Source organism: Acartia tonsa, chromosome 11 (genome assembly GCF_053477335.1).
Source record: "Acartia tonsa isolate MP-2025a chromosome 11, ASM5347733v1, whole genome shotgun sequence".
NCBI lineage: Eukaryota > Metazoa > Arthropoda > Copepoda > Calanoida > Acartiidae > Acartia > Acartia tonsa.
In genome coordinates, this window is record NC_137270.1 from 4,689,478 (window position 1) to 4,709,670 (window position 20,193).

At 32.6% G+C, this 20,193-nt stretch overlaps 1 protein-coding gene across 1 annotated transcript in view; it reads left to right on the top strand.

Annotated features, from left to right (window-relative positions):
* Positions 1–5,345: 5,345 nt before the first annotated feature.
* The window catches only part of LOC145332071 (uncharacterized), a 93,156-nt gene continuing 78,308 nt past the window's right edge, over positions 5,346–20,193 (top strand). Inside the window, exon 1 of the mRNA XM_080177000.1 lies at positions 5,346–5,435. Within this exon, the coding sequence (XP_080033126.1) occupies positions 5,365–5,435 (71 nt within the window). The 5' untranslated portion in view covers positions 5,346–5,364. The remainder of the gene's footprint in view (positions 5,436–20,193) is intronic.

Sequence of the window (20,193 nt, forward strand, 5' to 3'; positions counted from 1 at the left end):
ACCCTTAATTGTAATCTACCAGAAGGGGTAATATTGTGTATCATCAATGGGGATGTACAACAATTTATCGTACTTTATCGTATCTCTTTATATCCCTGGCAGTTTGTGTGCACCATAAAAATGTTTTGAACCCGTAATATCCTCCTTAGATCTTTTCCATGAGCCGTCGAAGTAAGAAGTTGTCCTACGTTGAAACCAAATATTTTCACCTTTCAAATAACGAAATTGTGCGTTATTAATTACTTTGTACCATCCAATATCTTGCAGATATTATTTGACGACGTTTAATTCTGTGGTAAAACTTTTCTTGAAAGATGAAAACAAAACCACGCCTCCTTTAGATTAAAATGATTGGTTTAACAGTTTAAACAGTGCTATGTACAACCTATTAAAGATTTACTACAAAGTTTTAAGCCAACAAATGAATGAACGAGTATATCAAACTTAGGGAACAGTATATTTTACATTATAATGTCCCATTTACGCTTATTTCAGACTTCTTTATTTTGCTAAATTTTATATGTTTCGCTTTTTTTCCATGAACACCGCGAGTTATGTTGGCGTACCGACGCATTTCTATGCCCCGTTCACATTACTTCACGATCTTTCTCTCATTCTTTCTTTCTCACTCTTTCTCTCTTTTAATATCTCCCTCTCTCTCTGCGCTAATGTGCTATAACCCAAATTCTATCCCATCTTCTTACACAAAAACACACAGACACACACACTCATACACACACACATGCACTGAATGATTCGCTGCATCGTAGATGAACTCGGAAATTAGATAGTTTCGGACAGCACGACTAGTAATAAATTCAAAATTATCTATAATACAAAGTAGAACGATGTCTGTCTGTCCGTCTGACCGTCTGTCCGTCCGTCTGTCTGTCTGTCCCTTAAGATCTCGGTAACCACTGAACCGATCGGATTCTACTCTTCAGGGTATCTACCTATTGGTCCTGTGGTGGTTTTAAGCTATTTTCTCGGGGGGTGGGACACCCCCAACCCCCCAAAAAACCAAAAAATCCCCCCCCATTTTTTTTTTTTTTTTTTTTTTTTTTTTTTTTTTTGAAGGAGTTTCCATGGTCCTTTATGGTCTCTCGCAATAATTTTTTTTTATCACCTCTTGGGCAAAGCCCCTAGAGGCTAGGGGCGAAGCCGCTAGTAATGAATATAGAATACGTGGATATATTGACAGAGGAAATTTGTCGTCAATTTTGGTTGCTGATATGGAACTCATTTATTGGTCAGTTCGTTCATCCAGAAGGAGGTAGGAAATTGGATAAAGGGGGTGGATTGGAGTATCATTATATTAGCCAGCTTTGAGTTTCAATTTGTTGGAGTACATGAAAATCCAGTAAATAAATTTAAATAAATAAGTTAAAGGTTGAAGGCTAATTAAAGGAAAGGGGGGGGGGGCGGAGACAATACCCTTAAAAAACAATTCAATACAAAAATTAATTTTGGTTGAAGCACAGTGCCTTCGAAGGTGCTTTGACTTTAGTGTCAGAACCTAAATTGGGACATAGTGCATTTCATTACCCTAGGTTAGGTAACTTCATTTCACTTTTCAATAAAATCTAAAATGCAGCGGTTTTTGAGAAAATTAGATTTAAAAATTTCAAGTTCAATTTTCACCCACTAGGAGTTACTGCATAATCATGACAAGAAAAGCAAAGATTATTTATTTAAAATTTTGAACAACTATGCTTTTATAAAGTAAGCCATAAAACCTCTCTAAATATGATTTATTTAAGGCTGAATTTCCGTGACCTTAGCAAAGCAATTGATAAAAATGGCCATTAATTAACTCACTTCAAGAGTGGTTTTATGAAGAACTTTATAAAAGCAAAGTTGTTCAAAATTTTAAATAAATAATCTTTGCTTTTCTTTTCATGATTATGCGGTAACTCCTAGTGGGTGAAAATTGAACTTGAAATTTTCAAATTTAATTTTCTCAAAAACCGCTGCATTTTAGATTTTATTGAAAAGTGAAATGAAGTTACCTAACCTAGGGTAATGAAATGCACTATGTCCCAATATAGGTTCTGACACTAAAGTCAAAGCACCTTCGAAGGCACTGTGGAAGCCTTTCATCTCTCCTAGCTAGGGTGAAGATGAATGTTGTGGGAGACCATCACGTCGGGACAAGATTCTAGTGGCTAGTGGTGAAATTTATGATGATAAGCCAACGAATAAGAAAAAGTTATATCTAAACGTTGGGGACTAGTATAATAAACAGTCCAATGTCACCTTCCTGACTGCGTATAGGTAGCTTTTTAGAAAACTTACTTTTAGTGTCCGAAATCATTTGCGTACCTATGTCGAACATTACATGTATGTGTATGAACGCGTTTCTTTAGCGTTTTTACATCTATGCCAAAAATTTAAATTTTTAATAAGATAAGTTTTGCTGTTGTACCATTAACTTGTAGCTGACAACCATAAAATTATAAATGGTCCCCTGCTATTTTATTTTTTTTTTTGGGGGGGGGAAGGGGGTGTCTAAATATAGCAACCTCCCTTTCAATAAGCCTAAAACCTTTACTGGACCCTGATAAACTTCCCAGTAATTACTAAAAATTTTAATGGAATTCTCATATTTTGTGATTAATTAACAATATATGCTTATAATTGAAAACTTACTTTTCTTGATTTTTCCTCATCTAAACTGCTTAAATATAGATTGCCGCGCTTGTTATGGACATGTTTTTTGTTAGTTAATTATGAATTTAAAATTCTAAACCATATTTTTGTGGGAGTGTGTAAACCCCGTTTCTTTACAGCCGAATATCATAAAAACCCCTCCCATCCTCAAATCTTTTCGCGCCGAGCGCATTTTTAATGGGAGTGAGGAGGGGGTTATTTAACCCCCCCCCTCCCAAGGTTTATGGGAGCATGGGGGTTAAGTGAAGGTTATAGAGACTAAATTTCAGTGTAATCACTGTACATAACTCTTTCTGGGATGGTTGGCTAATGTGTTGTTGTAATAACTTCAATTTTAGACTTCAAGATCAACATTTGTTGTATGATTTAACCATTTAGTTAGCCCCCTCTTTCATATATCATATTCGCAATGTTTTACATCTTACATACAGCTTTAGTTAGTTATTCAATTTTGCACGGGAAGGGTGTGTTGGGGATTTAGGAACCCAAAATAAAATCTATTTTGCAATCGACTTTCCACCAGTGAAACAAACACAACTATGTCCATAGTTGCTTCTTGATTTAATTGCAATATCTTTAGTTGACTTGGATCTAGTGCAGTTCACGGTAGAAATGTTCCTAGTAACGATTATTTCCAAAAATCTATGAACTTCAAAGGCTGCTAGCTGTCAAACGGCTGAACGTACATGACACAACTGCAAACCATGTTAAGCGGCCTAATAAGGCCTATAAATAATCTGGAATAGCCAAGATCCAATGATGCACAGGACAAGCTTCACTAAAGAAAAAGCGCGTAAAATAAGGCTATTTCGCGCATTTCTTTGCACTGCGAGATAATTGTGCATTATTAAGTAATGACTATTCCAGATTATTTGTAGGTCTTCATTTTGTCGGTTAATTTTTTTTGTAGGCATTATATATATAACGTTCCACCGTTCATAGATTTTTGGAGATAATCGTTACCAGGAACATTTTACCGTGAACTGAACTAGATCTGAGGTGGATTCTTAAAAAAATTTGTCCCCCTAATCGCTTAGTGGGGCAAAATTGTTTTCGTGATAAATCCTCCAAAATCACATAAAAAATCTACAAAAGTTAAATAAAATCTTATGTTAATAACCCTTCTATGATTTTGTTTAATTTTTGTAGATTTTTAATGTGATTTTGGTGGATTTTTCACGAAAACAATTTTGCAAATCTTTTTTAAGAATCCACCTCTGAAGTTTTGAATGTTGCATGGAACGGCTATGCAAGGGATAGAGGAATATAGCACCCGAATTTTTTTTTGGCCAATTAAAACGTTAGGTAAAAAGAATGTATTTAAATATTGCTTACAACTACTTTTTATGCATATTATTATTCTTAAGTTTGAATAACGTGAAAATTTGTAGTATATTAATTAATTCATTGAAATTAGTAATAGTTATGTACCAGGGAGGGGGGGGGGGGGCATTAGACTCTAAATTACGCTGGTACCCAATGTTTTATAACCACGTTATTGTATTCTTTCGATTGAAAACCTTGTGTACTTTTGTAGGATTTAGCTTTGTTGTTTAAAAATTATATCCAAACTTTTCAATCAATAATTTAAATCTACATAAGGGATAATTTTGTTTATCATCTTGAACCCAAAAGTGTATGATTACACTAAAGACATTTAAAGGATATGTTATTTTGATAAGCAGAATGATTGGAGACATACAAACAAAGTGAGTTATAGATATTCACTATTAATAAATTAGTGATATAAAATTGTATATGTATATTAGTTTTTAAAAAAATAGCGGCTACGCCCCTAGAAGCCTCTAGAGGCACTGCACTGGTAGGAGAAGGAAAAGTCGACCTCACTTTATTTTAAATTTGAGTTTCCAAAGAGTTATAAAAATTATTTTTTTGGGGAGAGGGGGGTTAAGACACCCTCTCGAAAAATAGTTTAAAACCTTCCCAAGACCTATAAGAAGCTTCACTGTAAAGGAGAACAATATCGGTTCAGCGGTTAGCGAGATCCTTCGGGACAGACAAAAAACGCTTACTACTTTATATAATAGGATATTTGACGAAAATGGCAAAAATACCAATTTCCACTTCAAATTTTAGTTTAATACAAAGAAAAAGTGATACATTTTTTAGGGGGGGGGGGGTGGTGGGTAATGTTGTTTGTAGGGTTTATTTCTCTTGGGAGGGTGGTGTTACCCTCTCCCAAAATAGCTATAAACCTTCCTGGACCTAAAAGAAGCTAATTTGTAAAGGAGAGCCATTCCGAGATCTTTCTAGACATACAACCAGACATACTGACCAGTGACCAGTGACAGACAAGCCCAAACAAACAGACATTCTGTTTCTTTTACATTCCCTTTTATTTTGTAACTTCTTGTCAAAGGTTCAAAATTTTACTTTCCTTAATAAAATCTTATAGGAGCGGTGTGAAAGGCTTAAAATAAGCAATGGAATTATTATTACTTGGATCTTACACCAGAGTGTCATAATAAAATGAAACTTGTAGCTTGCTAAGATAACGATCACCCCATCCATCCCTTTTACCCAATTCCCTCCCCTCCTACTGGATGAATGATCTGACCAATAAGTAATGTTAGCAACCTAAATTGACAACAATTTTTCACATGTCATAATATCCACGTATATTCTATATCGATTATTATTTTTATTTCAGTGTTTGTGAAAATTGATATAAAAATGTCAGCATTGAGTAAGATTGTGATCCTTGGTCTGTTATATAGCCTTGCGGAGTTTTCTTTGGCCTCCAGGTAAGCCCCATACAAATCCTTATAGGACAGGAACAGTATGTCTGTCTGAAGGATCTTGCTAACCGCCAACCCGATATGATTATCCTTTACAGTGAGTGTAGCTTCTCATAGGTCCAACAGGTTTATAGCTATTTTGGTGGAAGGGTACCACCAGCCTCCCAAGAAACAACGCAAAATGTCACCAAAAAAATGACGTCATATAAAAAAGTTTTCCAATGAGTAAAGTAACAGGATGTCTACTGTCTGTCTGTACTGAAGGATCTTGCTAACCGCCAAACCGATATGATTGATTATCCTTTACAGTGTAGCTTCTCATAGGTCCAACAGGTTTATAGCTATTTTGGTGGAAGGGTACCACCAGCCTCCCAAGAAACAACGCAAAATGTCACCAATGAGAGGCCAGTATACATTGAAATTGACCAATTGTAAAATATATACTCGCCTCTCATTGGTTATTTTATTGTATGACGTCATTTTTTTGGTACCATTTTGCGCTGTCTCGCCTTACAAGAGAAATCTCAAAAAACATAAATAACCTCATATAGCGGCCAAAAAATATATCCTACATAGATTAAAAAGAAAACATAGAGGTCTCTAGGGGCGTATTCGCTAGTAGCTATAATATAAAGACACACTATCAAAATACGCCAATAGGAAAACAAAGGAGGAACAATTCAGTCATAATATTGGTTGGAAAGTGTACAGATTTTGTTGATACAGTTCGGTTGTTTTTCATTTCATATGCATAATGAGTCGGCTATAAATAGTCGCATTTCTTAGATAAAGCTTTGCTATGTTAAATTATATTGTGTAAACATTTTTCGTAAGGGAATGCCTTGGTCTTTAAACAGTTGCCAATTATATGTTTGATTGACATATTCATAAAAAGTTTGTATTGTTTAACACAATTATATGGTTGAAAGTAAGCTTTGAGAAATTTATTTTTAATTTCTGTCAATAAGTTTATTTCCAGTATGGCTTCGAAACCTATTAATATCTGCTTGATTAAAACCAGTCCTAGACCATACTGAAAAACCATGTATTAAAACCTTTGATATATTTATCGAATCGCATTACAGACAATTTTCTACGAATATTGAATTGAAAAATGAAAAGATTGAAATCAGTTTTGCATTGTTAGCCGGGGCCTTCGGTCCCTCAGGGCTAATAAAACTGGTTTAATCTTGTGATTTTTCATTTTAATATCTGCAGAAAGCTGTCTATAATACAATGCGATAAATGACTATTAATGGTTTTATCTACCCAATAAAAAAGATATAAGGCTAAGGCGAAGACACCCACTTATAAAAAATAATCGTTTCTGTTGTAATTTGTAAATATACTAATAATTTTGCAAAATATAATTTCTTTTATATCCTTTCATATTTATCTTAATTAGACCAATTTAAATATAATGACTTAAATAATGTTTTAAAGATAAGTAACAAGAAATTCATGAAATGTCAAAACAATTTTGAATTTTTACAAAAAAGAATTATCTTTTATAGGGCAATTGCATAATTAATAAAAGTATTAGAATATAGAGGGACAAAAAGGAGAAATAATTTTTAAACTGACCAAGCTAAATTAGCTTGAATCACTTTACTGCGATTGATAATGAAGATTTTTTTCTTTGAAATATATTTCGTTATGAAGCAGCAGTAGTTACTAATTTTCAAATGTTATGGTTGAGATAGATTTATAAGTGTTAAAAGTAAAATAATTATGAACAGTAGATTTTTGTAAAAAAGACTTAATTACAGCTCAAATTCGATTACTTTTTATTTGATACAAGCCAGTTAAAAACCATGAAAATATATTTAGTATTCTTTTATGAAAAATACCTTGAGAATACTAAAATCATTCAAATAATTACTTTTCCAAAGCATTAATCATTGATAGCAAATGAGAAATTTTTTGCATAGCATTGCAGAAAAACATATTAGATAGAAGCTTTTCAAGTAATCCTAATGTAAATATATTTAAAAATTTTCCTTATAGATGGGCCCATATGGTTTTAATTCTTAAAGGGAGGGGAATGACAACCCTTTTTTATTTTTTTGTAAAGCATAGCTAAAAACCGTCCAATTTTAACTTCCATGAAAATTTAAGAAATAATTGGCTAGGCCGTTTTTGAGACTTTGGGGTTATAGAATAACATACAACTTTATTCTTTACTAGTGGCTACGCCCCTAGAGGCCTCTAGGGTCACTTTTTTATATTCAAATATGTCTATGTTGCGTTTGACGTTTATGTTTCGTTGAACTCTTAAAAATTTTTAAAGAACTTTTATGATTTCTCTTAGGAGGGTGGTGGTATCCTCCACCAAAATAGTTATAAACCTTCTCAGGACCTATGAGAATCTACCCTGTTAAGGAGAAACCGATCGGTTCAGCGGTTAGCGAGATCCTTTAGTACAAACACACAGACAAAAATAAAGACATCCTGTTAATTTAGTATAATGATGTAGAAGGATCAAACCATCCCTCTAAATCTTGTAACTTGTTTGGAAAACATAAGATTAAGAGTTTTGCATGAAATATAACTGTGCAAACAAGGATGCCACAATGAAAGGCATCGCAAAATATAATTTTTTGTATAACACAGTAAAAAATAACCTTGGTATGTCCGTAAGTTACTTTGTCACTTTGTTTGTGTAAAATGATGAGTTTTATTATATACTTCTTTAATTAAGGGTTTTTATTGACTTCATAATTTTGATAAATTTTCTTTGGTACCCAAAGTTTGATAATTCAAACTTTGGGTACTTCATCTAGCAGTTTAAAAAATGTTTTACTAATAAATTTAATCTACTAAAAGGTTAAATTTGTTCATCATAGCTGATTAATTTCTTGTTCATCGTCTTACCCCTTAAAATCCCTGCAGTGTTGATCTAAATTTTGTACTTTTTGCTTTGCTGTATACTTGTCCTCCTAAGTTAAACTGCTTAAAGAATAGCTGCGCTATCCATGTAATAAATAAGAGTAAGTCTTGTAATTGTTGAGTAGAAAACTTTGCCAAAAAATTAATTAAAAAGCGTCAGAGGTTTATTCATAAATTAAAATCATAAAAAAGAACTTCAGAAAAAGAAAGATAGTTAAAAAGAAAAAAAGAACGGATGAATAAAAAAGGGCGAAAGAGAGAAAGAGAGATAGATAGATAGATAGATAGATAGATAGATAGATAGATAGATAGATAGATAGATAGATAGATAGACAGACAGACAGACAGACAGACAGACAGATAGATAGATATATAGATAGATAGATAGATAGATAGATAGATAGATAGATAGATAGATAGATAGATAGATAGATAGATAGATAGACAGACAGACAGACAGACAGACAGACAGATAGATAGATAGATAGATAGATAGATAGATAGATAGATAGATAGATAGATAGATAGATAGATAGATAGATAGATAGATAGACAGACAGACAGACAGACAGACAGACAGACAGACAGATAGATAGATAGATAGATAGATAGATAGATAGATAGATAGATAGAGAGAGACGGACATATAGAGTAGCATTGCTATTAAAAAGAAATAAACTATCGTAAAACGCTATACAATTCGACAAATGGAATTTGAATTTAAGAAGCTTTTGGGCGATTCGTCATATTTTGTAAATGGCTAGATTATTTTAGGTTAGGTTAGGTTATATTGGGTTAGGTGATTGCCCCGCAGGGTTAAAGCACCCCGCAGAGGCTAGAAAGGGGCAAAAAAGCGACTATACTCAATGTCCCCCTTCTTGACAAATAGAAGTTTTTGAAACTGTAAAGGAACGTAAGCATTAAATAAATAAACTTGATTAAAATTCCTGAATATATGTCCTTGCTCCCCTTAAGTTGAATAAAAATAAGTTTAATGAAAGTATACGGTACACATTCATGTTCATGGATTAGGGATATGTAATTATTATAGAAGAACGGCGGTTTCCCTCAAATAAGACTAGTAGAACACAGAAGTAACCCTCCCCCCACCCTGAATTGAAAGCAAGGGAGTTGTTTAAATACCAACCTGGCAACCACTATCAAATTAAGACGAAGAAAGTCCCTAAAAAATCAGCATGTTACGTCATAAAAACGAGAGATTATCCATTTCTTTTTTAAGGGTATTCTTTTCCACTCCTCCTCTCCTCATCCCTCATTTTTATGACGACATTGAGGGACTTTCTTCGTCTTCCTATCAAATATTCAAATCTAATCTTATCTAATTAATTAATTTTAGGTAAGTCAAGAATAGAAGATTTAAGTTTTTTAAAGAGAGGTATTATCCAACCCAAACGCATAGAAATCACTTTTTTTTATAATACTTTAATCATTGGTCGAACATTTTAGACAATATGAGATAGAAAAACCTTATTTTATGAAAGGTTCTTGGTGCAACATTTATCAGAACGTGTTAATTAACTGTGGGGATTTGTACAATTTACAGTCCAATTTCCCCACCCTTAATTTAAAAAGTAAAGTTTGGACATACCTTTTTTCATAGCGTAGCAACGCTACTACTAAAGTGTATGTTTATGTGTATCCTGCATCCCTGCATATTAAAATATATATATATTTGAGAAAACAAATGGATTTATTTTTACTTGGATCTTACACCAGATCTTACATCATGCATTCTAATAAAGTGAAACTTGTAGCTGGCTAAAATAACGATTCCCTACATTCCGTTTACCCCGTCCCTTTCCCTCCCACTGGTTTAACGAACTGACCAAAAAATGATGTCCGTGTTAGCAACCTAAATTGACGATAATTTTTCCCTTGTCATAATATCCACGTATATTCTAAATTCAATAGTAAACAAAACCAAACTATATAATTCTAAAGCAGCCAGGGGTATTATTGTCAAATTTTTACAAAGTCATGGAGTCACTACAATTTAACAAGTACAAATATTTCCATAAGCAGCGCAGCATTAACAAAAGTCACTACAATATAATAATTAGTTACGTCCAAAAGCGAAGCCCAATACCAAGCTAAATAAAAGAAAGCAACACTTTTAATTTTTAAGAAACCTATAATATTTTAAAGCATAATTTAAACATCATGCCTTATCGTCCTAAGAATCAAAATGTAAAATTAATGTCCAAAAAAATCAGCATATTAATCAAATGTGAACTTTCTATAATGGTTATAATAAAAGACTTATAGGTACTCAAAGGAATCTTCACGTAAAGTTTGAAATCAATGAGTTGATTTTAACATGATCAAAATTTACGATTAAGGCTCAAGACGTATGGACCAATTGATATATTACTTGGATGTTGCACCAGATTTTCATGTATTTTGATTAAGTTATACTCGCAGCTGGCTAGAATAACGATGCTCCTCATCCCCTTTACCCAATCCTTCCCCAAATAACGTATTAACAAACTAACCAATAAATGAGTTCCATATTAGCAAGCTAAATTGACAAAATATTTTCCCCTTTCAATATATATTCGTATATCCATTGATATACCTTGCCGTGTGGATATACAATATACACAGTGCCATTTTTTACACTTCACACAAATAATGTCAAAAATATATTGCCCCCCCCCCTCCTGCCACAAAAAACTTTAATGTCCATTTTTATATAGTAGCTGCGCTGGTAACAAATCAGATTTAGGTGTGACTTAAGGTCACGGTGAATGTTATGGAATTAAAAATAGATTATTTTAATTGAATCACATTGAAAAGCTTTAAATTTTTTACTTAAATTTTTTTTAGATATTTTGAAAGGTGCAGGGACGTACAAGAGGGGTGGGTGGGATAAAGGGGTTTTTACCTCCCCACAAAAAAACATACAATTGATTAAAGCTTTAGAGAAAACAGTGTTATAGTCTTTTTTTTTAAAGATATGGCTTCGCTGTTTATTGACATCCTAGTTATTCTTGTTTCTCGTTTTTTTTGTTCTTTCTCTACTTATCTATAATCTCTTATATCTTTCATTCATTTTTTCCTCGTTAAAAATTGTATTCAAGCCTTTAGAAAAAAGGTTAAAATAAACATGTCAACTATTTTTCTTCAACTTTGAATAATGTAGTGCAGATTTTAGGTTCAGTGTTTCATCACATTCGCAAAATTTTTATCAAAATATCAGATCTGTTAGCCTATATAGAAATGGAAATAGAATATACGTGGATATTATGAGAGATTCTTGTGTACCCTAATAAATCTTTCTCCCAGCTTATTACATTACCCTATACTCTTATCTGACCATGGATGAACGTATTGACCAATATCTGAGGACTACGACGAAAATTTTCCTGTCTAAATATTCACGTTTTCTATATTTATTCCTGAGGACGGGATACACCATGACATCTTATTATGGTTTATCCCTGAACCAAAGCTTAATTATGTGTATGATATGTGTGTTATGTATATAATACTAGCGGCTTCGCCAAGAGGTGATAAAAAAAAATTAAGGTGAAATTCGTAAAAGGACCAGGGAAATCTTCAGCAGGACCAAGGAAATCTTCTGCAAAAAAAAGGACCAAGAAAATCTTCTCAAAAAAAGAATGGGGGGGGGATTTTTTTTGGTTAGGGGGGTTGTGGTTGTCCCACCCCCCAAGAAAATAGCTTAAAACCACCACAGGACCAGTAGGTATATACCCTGAAGAGTAGAATCTAATCGGTTCAGTGGTTACCGAGATCTTAAGCTTCAGACGGACGGATGGACATCATTCTACTTTGTATTATAGATGTCCGTTTGATAACCAACCCTTGTCTTAATGTCATAACTGTGTATGGTAATGAGTTGAGTATTGGTATTCCCCCATCTCTAATTATTTTTTTTCTTTTGCACACCTGAAATAACAGCAGTAGGAACCATTTTTTGTTTTGAGGGAGTTTTGAGGGATTGTTAGGCTGTGATTCGAACCTTTCACCTTCCGGCCAACGAGCGGATGCGCTATGTGTTACGCCATACTCGCGGATATAGTTAGACCTGTTAATTATTGATACAAAACAAAATTTTCCTTCTGATTGTTACTAAAGGAAAGCACAGTTCCCCTATAGAATAAGAGCATTACAGGCAGACCAAAATCAAAGTTAGTTAAAAAGTAGATACTCATTGGTCACTAAAATCTTCAAATAAAACCAGCAGTTTAATATAAATACCAGCGTTGCCTTCTTATTATATAACTGACTAACGGGTAAACAGACAGTCTTTTCGAATTATAGAGTAGCTTTGCTTCTAATAAAAAGGAAATATCAAAGCAATGTATTTTTATACATCTTTAATTTAACAATGGACGTATGGAAATTAAGCCTAATATACTTTTTAAATAGGCATTAATACCTGAAATAACAACTATCGTCGTTATTGATGAATTTTTGACGTACAAACCAAATTGATGGATAAGTCTCGCGTGAATTTTTTAAACAAAATAATGAATAGGTAGAGTGGTTAAAGAAGATTTTTAAAAACTCTTTTGTAAAGGGGTCAAAAGGGACTTTTATTTTGAAACAATAAAGTGATTTAACCAGGGAAGGAGGGGACAATGGACTGTAAATCATACTAGTACCCAAGATTTGATAAACACGAGCTCCAATTTGTTGGCTAAAAAACTTTAATTACTTTATTACATCTTGTTTGGATTGTACAAATTAAACGTGGTCTATCTTATACATGAATGATTCTAATCTACATAAGGGACAATTTTGTCTATAGAAATTGGGGTATATTTAAAATTATAGTCTATTGTCTTATCCCTTAAGATTCCTGGAATTAATCTATCTAGGTATACAACCTCACACAAATCATTCACATTTTGAAAAGTTTTAGTGAAGCTGTTTATGGTGCATATAAAAATGGGGTCATACAATACAAATGATTAATGATAGGCCAATACATAGGCCTATTTTACCAATGGCAGGCTAGTATACATTTCAATTGATCAATGGTAGGCCAGTATGGCGTCATTTTTTATAGACACTATAAAAACTTGGGTTTTTGTCTACAAGTAAAGTTAAACTTCAGTAATGATCTTTCAAACAAGATTCATGTCATTTAAACAAATCTGAGCTGGATCTTTAAATCGTTTTAGTGGTGCGCTAGATCAGGGCGATCTCGTTGAGTGCCATTGCCGCGCCAGTACCGCACCACTGGGCGCGCTGGTTCGCCCATTCCATTTTGATTTAAAGATTGAAATCTAATAATATCTAGGTGCGCCGAACTGGATCGCCCTGATTTAGCACACCACTAAACGATTTAAAGATCCAGCTCTGAACTTTTAATATATTATCCTTTAAAATGTCTTCCGTCCAAATAACAATCAAATATACATAGAATAAATTCATTGGTTGGAAATTGTGTACACTTCTAGTGTGTACCATCTAATTAAGTTTTTAGGCCAACGAATGCAACAACATGTTAATTAGACTTTGGGTACCAGTATAATTTAAATCCAATGTCCTATCCCAGCATGTGAAAAGTATAATAAGAAAATTAGAAGCATATCTAAATATGATTCTAATTAAAGTCAGAGGTCGCTCTTAACATTCAAATATACAAATATCAGGGATAGGGCACTCATAGAAAAAATATCTTTCCACCAGCTAATGTGATATTACTGTATTGTGTAAATTACTAGTGGTTACGCCCCTAGCATCCAGTGACTCCGTATTCAAAAGATAGAGAAAAACAGCTTTAAACCATCACAGGTCCTATGTGGATCTTACCTAAAATAGAGAACCCAATCGGTTCAGTAAGTTATTGAGATCTTAAACTTCAGACAAAAAAGCCTTACTACTTTATATAATATAATATATAGCCTTTAGAAGCATCTCAGTTTTTGAACTAGATTTTTTTGGGGGGTTGGGGCGGGCTCTCAGAGGTTTAGATTTAAACTTCAGACAATAAATTGATCTTCTTTTAAGTCCTAAATATTTTAAAGCTACTAGAAGCAGATTTCATATATGGATAAAGAATTGATATATATTTGCTATTGTAATATCCATGCATCCCTGTGGAAAATAGGTGTTTAATTCCAGTTAATGTGTAATAAGGAAATGTAATGTACTTTCCCTTAAAGTGCCCAGCGAGCACAGAAAAACCCTCTTTCTCTTTATTTTTGAAATAAATTGAAAACATTTTGTATTTGATTATTAATGTTATAGTATACATAAATTTTGACTTTTACATAACCTACAATTAGTTGTTATATATCGGAAACTAAAGTTCCTTAAAAGGCTAAATGTATTATTTTTTTATCATTGTTCGTATTGGTATTGCAATGGTTTTTGGCTATTTTTAAACATAACTCAACAAGCAAAAGGCTCTAGAAACTAGGGTTGGCATCTAAAGGGATAAGACAATGGCCGACAAATTGGTGCACAAACAATCCTCAATTATAATATGCAAAAGTAACCCTTTTGTAGATTACAATTAGTGATTGAAACAACCAATCAAAATTCAATAATAGTCCCCAAAGTTGTTGAGCTAAATAATAATAAGAAAATAATCCTAAAACTTTGGAGACTAGGATAATAAACAGTCCGTTGTCTACTCCCTCCCTGAGTGAATACACAATATAAGGAAAAGGGTTTATATGAGCGACATTTAAAGGTTATAATGTTGTATCATAGTTCTACTTAATCGCTAGCTCAATGGATATAGGATATATATGAGGTACTACGTCAAACACTAGATACGTCAAACAGTAGATGCGACAAACGCTAGACAGACAAACAGTAGATGCGTCAAACGCTAGACAGACAAACAATATATGCGTCAAACACTAGACTACGACAAACAGTAGAATTTTTAATTTCGCGACAAACAGTAGAATTTTTAAAGTGCGACAAACACTAGAAGCGACATACGCTAGAATTTAAACTTAAAAAAATATTCATAGATTTTTTTGTTAATTAATACTAGATTTATATTACAATCAATTAAGGGATCTAAAGGGATAAGATAATGGCCGAAAAATCTATGTACATCCCCTATAGCATAAATTAGTGGTTGAAATGTTTGAACACTCTTATTTAACCAACCATGCAAAATTCATTAAAGTACCAATAGTTGGTTGGCCAACCAATAAAACAACTTTAGACCCACCCCACCCCCAACCCCATTTTTTATTTTAGTATTTTTAAAAAATTAATTTTTTTGGGTTGGGGCCGGGGTTATAATTATTTTCTAGGGGCGAAATATCTTTTAATGGTTGTAGTACCCTCTCCCAAAAAAGGTTTAAACCTTCTTGGGACCTATGAGAAACTACCCTGTTAAGGAGAACCCGATCGGTTCAGCGGTTAGCGAGATCCTTCGGTATAGACAATCAAACATCCTTTTACTTTATTATAAGAATTAATTCTAGCGTTTGTCGTATCTATTGTTTGTCCCCTTTAGAAAAAATCTAGTGTTTGTCATATTCTAGCGTTTGTCGCATTCTAGGGTTTGTCGTATCTAGCGTATGTCGTGTCTAGGGTTTGTCTGTCTACTGTTTGTCTGTCTAGTGTTTGTCGTATCTACTGTTTGACGTATCTAGGGTTTGACGTAGTACCATATATGAATATATTGACAGGGGAAAAATTTTCGTCAATTTAGCTTGCTAATAAGGGCGTCTCTTATTGGTCAGTTTCTTTATCCAGTAAAAGGGGTAGAGGATGTGGTAAAGGCAGTATAGTTATTTTAGTATTACTTTATCAGAGTACATAAATCTGGTGTAACATCCAGCAATAATATATCGATTGCTAGCGCTCGTCGTCACCATGTTACAATATCGGCTGGCAAGAATTATATTATCCAGAAGTAGCACAGCAATAACAATGCTTTAAAAATTGTTGTTAATAAAGAACAAACAACTACAATGAGAAGTTTTTTTTCCATTATGGCTGTAAAATGGATTAATATACGTTGGATTCAATATGGTTTTCAGCCATGTATAGCATCGTATTATAGACAATTTTACACTAAAAAAATCACAAGATTGATACCAATCTAATCTTTAAATTTGTCATTTTGATGTATATAATACGATGCGATAAATAACTATTTTCATATTCACAAAATCTTTAGCCAGGAAAGCTTCTTAATTAAACAAATGCAATAATTATGTATTAATAAAGTACTACATCTAAAAATTGCGTCTAAAAAAGTGTTTAAAATTGCGTCTAAAAAGTGTTTAAACTTTAATTTTAGACAGGGCTCGGCAGTGACAAAGCATAAATTTAAACACTTTGGAAGCTTAATTAAAAAAAAAGAGTGACTGCCATATTTTAGTCAGGTTTAGACTTCCAGCTGATTCTTTAAATTGTAAGAGGTTGATTTTCTTGAGCCTTGCTTATAGAGAAGCTGTGATACTAAAAATTTGTAGATGGTAGAAATAAAATATAAAACATGCACATTACATATGTTTACATTCTTTTTCTTTATAAAACAAAGGTGCTACAAAATTTATATTTCTCATGTCCATATCTATAGTTTATGAAAGATCTCATTTTTTGTATCTTGCTGACATCAATATCAATAAAGAATTAATTATATTAATTTTATTGACTGTGCCATTTCTCTGTGTCCCTGGCTGTTAAGCCTAAGGATCTTAGGGGTTGAGACAATGGACGATAAATTGATATACATCCCCAATGATGATAAACAAAAATGCACCTTATCCGTAGATTGCTATTTTTGATTGAAAAGTTTAGACACTTCTAGTTTGGAACCAACCAATCAAAATTTTAAAAAATTACCCATAGCTTTTGAATCAACGATAAGATTACATAGTTGCAATAATTTTGGAACCAGTGTGATTCATAGTCTATTGTCCAATCCCTGTCTGTGAAACCATATGGTACCTAGCTGCCCCTATTTTTACATTCCCTCACTCAAACACGCATGCAATTTTTAGTTTTCATTTGTGCACAAGCGAATTTTTTTTGCAAACTAGTATAATCATGTTCACAAGAAGCACAGCAAATATAAGTGATTAAAAAATATTGCATTATTGCTGGATTAATTTTTTTGTAGTTTGTATATATGAGTAATGCAGCAATAACGAGAACGCCACAATTTTGATAAATCATATTTTATCGTAAACATTAATAAAATTTTTATGTATTTCCTCTATATCATAAAATATTTTTTTTCTTTAAATTATTAGAATTTAAATTAGTTGGATTTATTTATGTGTGTTTACATGTTCATGGAGATCTCTTAAACGACTAGGAATCTACAAATTTTAAAGTAGTCATAGTCAGGTTTCAGGCTATTTTTCTGACATGTGTCATTTCTTTCCAGTTAAACAAAAATCTAAATTCTATTCAACAAGAAAGAAACTTTTTTGGAGACGTATGGAGTAACAAACGAACATGCACTAGTTTTACAGGAGCTGTGATTCTAAAAAAAAGGTTGATAGGTCCGTTGAAAAAAAATGTTACTAAAAATTCTGTTTCGTGAGTTCTACTTCTATGCAAATGATTGAATAGGGGTTACAGAATATAAGAATCCATAAAAAAGGTAAAAAATTAAAATCCCTTCTCTCACTTTCCTTTCTCTTATTCATTGTCCTTTTCATTTAGATTATCCAGAAGGAAAGACCATTGGACTGTAACTAAATAAAACTTATACCAAAGACATTAAAAGCACGTTCTCTTATTCGTTGGCTTAAAACTTTTGATACCTGATCAAATCCTAATTTGTTGGCACAATACAGCAGTGTTTAACTTTTTCCACAAATAATTTTAATCTACAGAGAAAGTTTTAATTTGTTTATCATAAATAGAAGAGTACATTAATTTATCGTTTATTGTCTTATCCCTTAAGAATCCTGAGATTTAGTCATACAAATGTTATTTTAAATTTTAGAAAAAATTTAAAACGGATCATGGAAAGAAAATGAAGGTTCGGGTTTCGTCGCAATTTCACATTAGCTTTTCTACCATTTCTAGCCTGGGGACGGGGGGTCTCTAATCCGGCGGAGCAATAATTAACACTTACCTAACCTAACCTAAAATAACCTTTCAAAAGCTACTTTGAAAATGCGACGAAATTCGCAACTTTGTTTTTTTTTTCAATGACCCTTTAAACCCTTTAAAAAAAAGATTATCTTTATTTATCCCATTATGTAAAATTTGAAAGTGTTAGATAAATATCAAACCAAAAAAAATTGTTAATAACTCAATTTTTTTAATGCACAGAGACTTTTCAATAGTGGCTTGTCCGAAAAAATAATTAACTGCGTGTTCCTATTATTTTATAGAACATTTGTGGATAAATTAATGTACAGCCCCAATTATGATGAATAAAATTATAGATTATAATTTGAAATTATCTCGTTTTTTCAACAAGACCTAAGGACACGCTTATACTTGTTTTTTGTTTGATGCAATTCATATTTTTTGTTACCAATTAAGTCAAAAATAGATATAATCAGAAGGGTAATTATACGGAATCTAAAGGGATAAAACACTGGAAGATGAATTGGTGTACACCCCCCATTACAATAAACAAAATTATCCCTTCGGCAGATTTAATTTTTGTTTATGTTATTGGGTTTGTACAACCCAATCAAGATTAATCAAAAGTCCCCAAAGTTTTAAGCTATCTAATGGGAGAGCGTTTTATTTAAACTTGGTTGGGGGTAAACAACCCCTTTCCCTTAGACGGTCCTGTATGACAACTCTTTTTCACCCGACATATAGCTTTATTATGAATACTTTAAAAAATATCTCTTTATAGAAAAAGTTTTTACTTGGCTGTTTACGATATTTTAGTGACAGTCGAACTCTTTGACATACGAATATGAACCTTTTATTTTGAACCTTAATACATTTTCAAATCATAAATTTTCAAATAAAGACTTCAAATTTTCAAATAAAGACCGAAAAACAATTTATATATTTTGAGATTCGCACTAAATACGATCAATTTTAAGTAAAAACAAAACGCTTAAATTCTAAAACATCACGAACACTTTAATAGAGCAAAATATTTCAACTATTAAAAAACAGGGACGCATAGAGGTATATCAATTGAGTATCATTTTCTTTTATATAACAAGGATGACCAACATCCATAAAAGCGAAGCTCTGAAATGGTAGGACAAACACATATTTATACTTGTAGTGTGTCAGAACTGAAATATCAGAACATAATTGTATGTTGGCGTATGGTTGGCCAACGATAGTGACCGCCAAGATCGAGGTCACGCACCAGCCTGAAGGGCTACTATTGTACCTGACCATACGCGCAGGACACCTGCCATATTGTTATTTATATATGTATTTTATGATTTTAATCGAAATAGTCCAATAATCATGATGGAAATAAATATAAACCATCAATTATATGTCAATAATATGTTAATTATATTGTAAATAACTTGCCCAGTTAACTCGATTGGCGGAGTGTCCAAAGATCGGGAGTAGTTGTATGATCTTTATGGTAAATAAAAATGATTTGATTTGATTTGATGAAATGTCGAATCAAAATTTTAATTAAATTTGTTGAAAAACTGCAGAAATACAGGATAATGTTTAAGGACATACTTACGTTTTTTGGACTTGATTATAGAGATGCTTTGCTTATAACATTGTACTTTGTTGTCCTAGGAATCAGTATTCCAAAAATCAAAACAATCGGATAATTTTATCACATACAAATTTGATGTTAAGAAAGTTAAAAAGCAATATGTTTAAAATGGACATACGGATATTCTGGTAACGATTATAGAGTTGCTAAGCTTTCTAAATCGTACCTAACTACAACAGAGTTCACCATGCAAAATTTGAAATCGATAGGACAATTCTA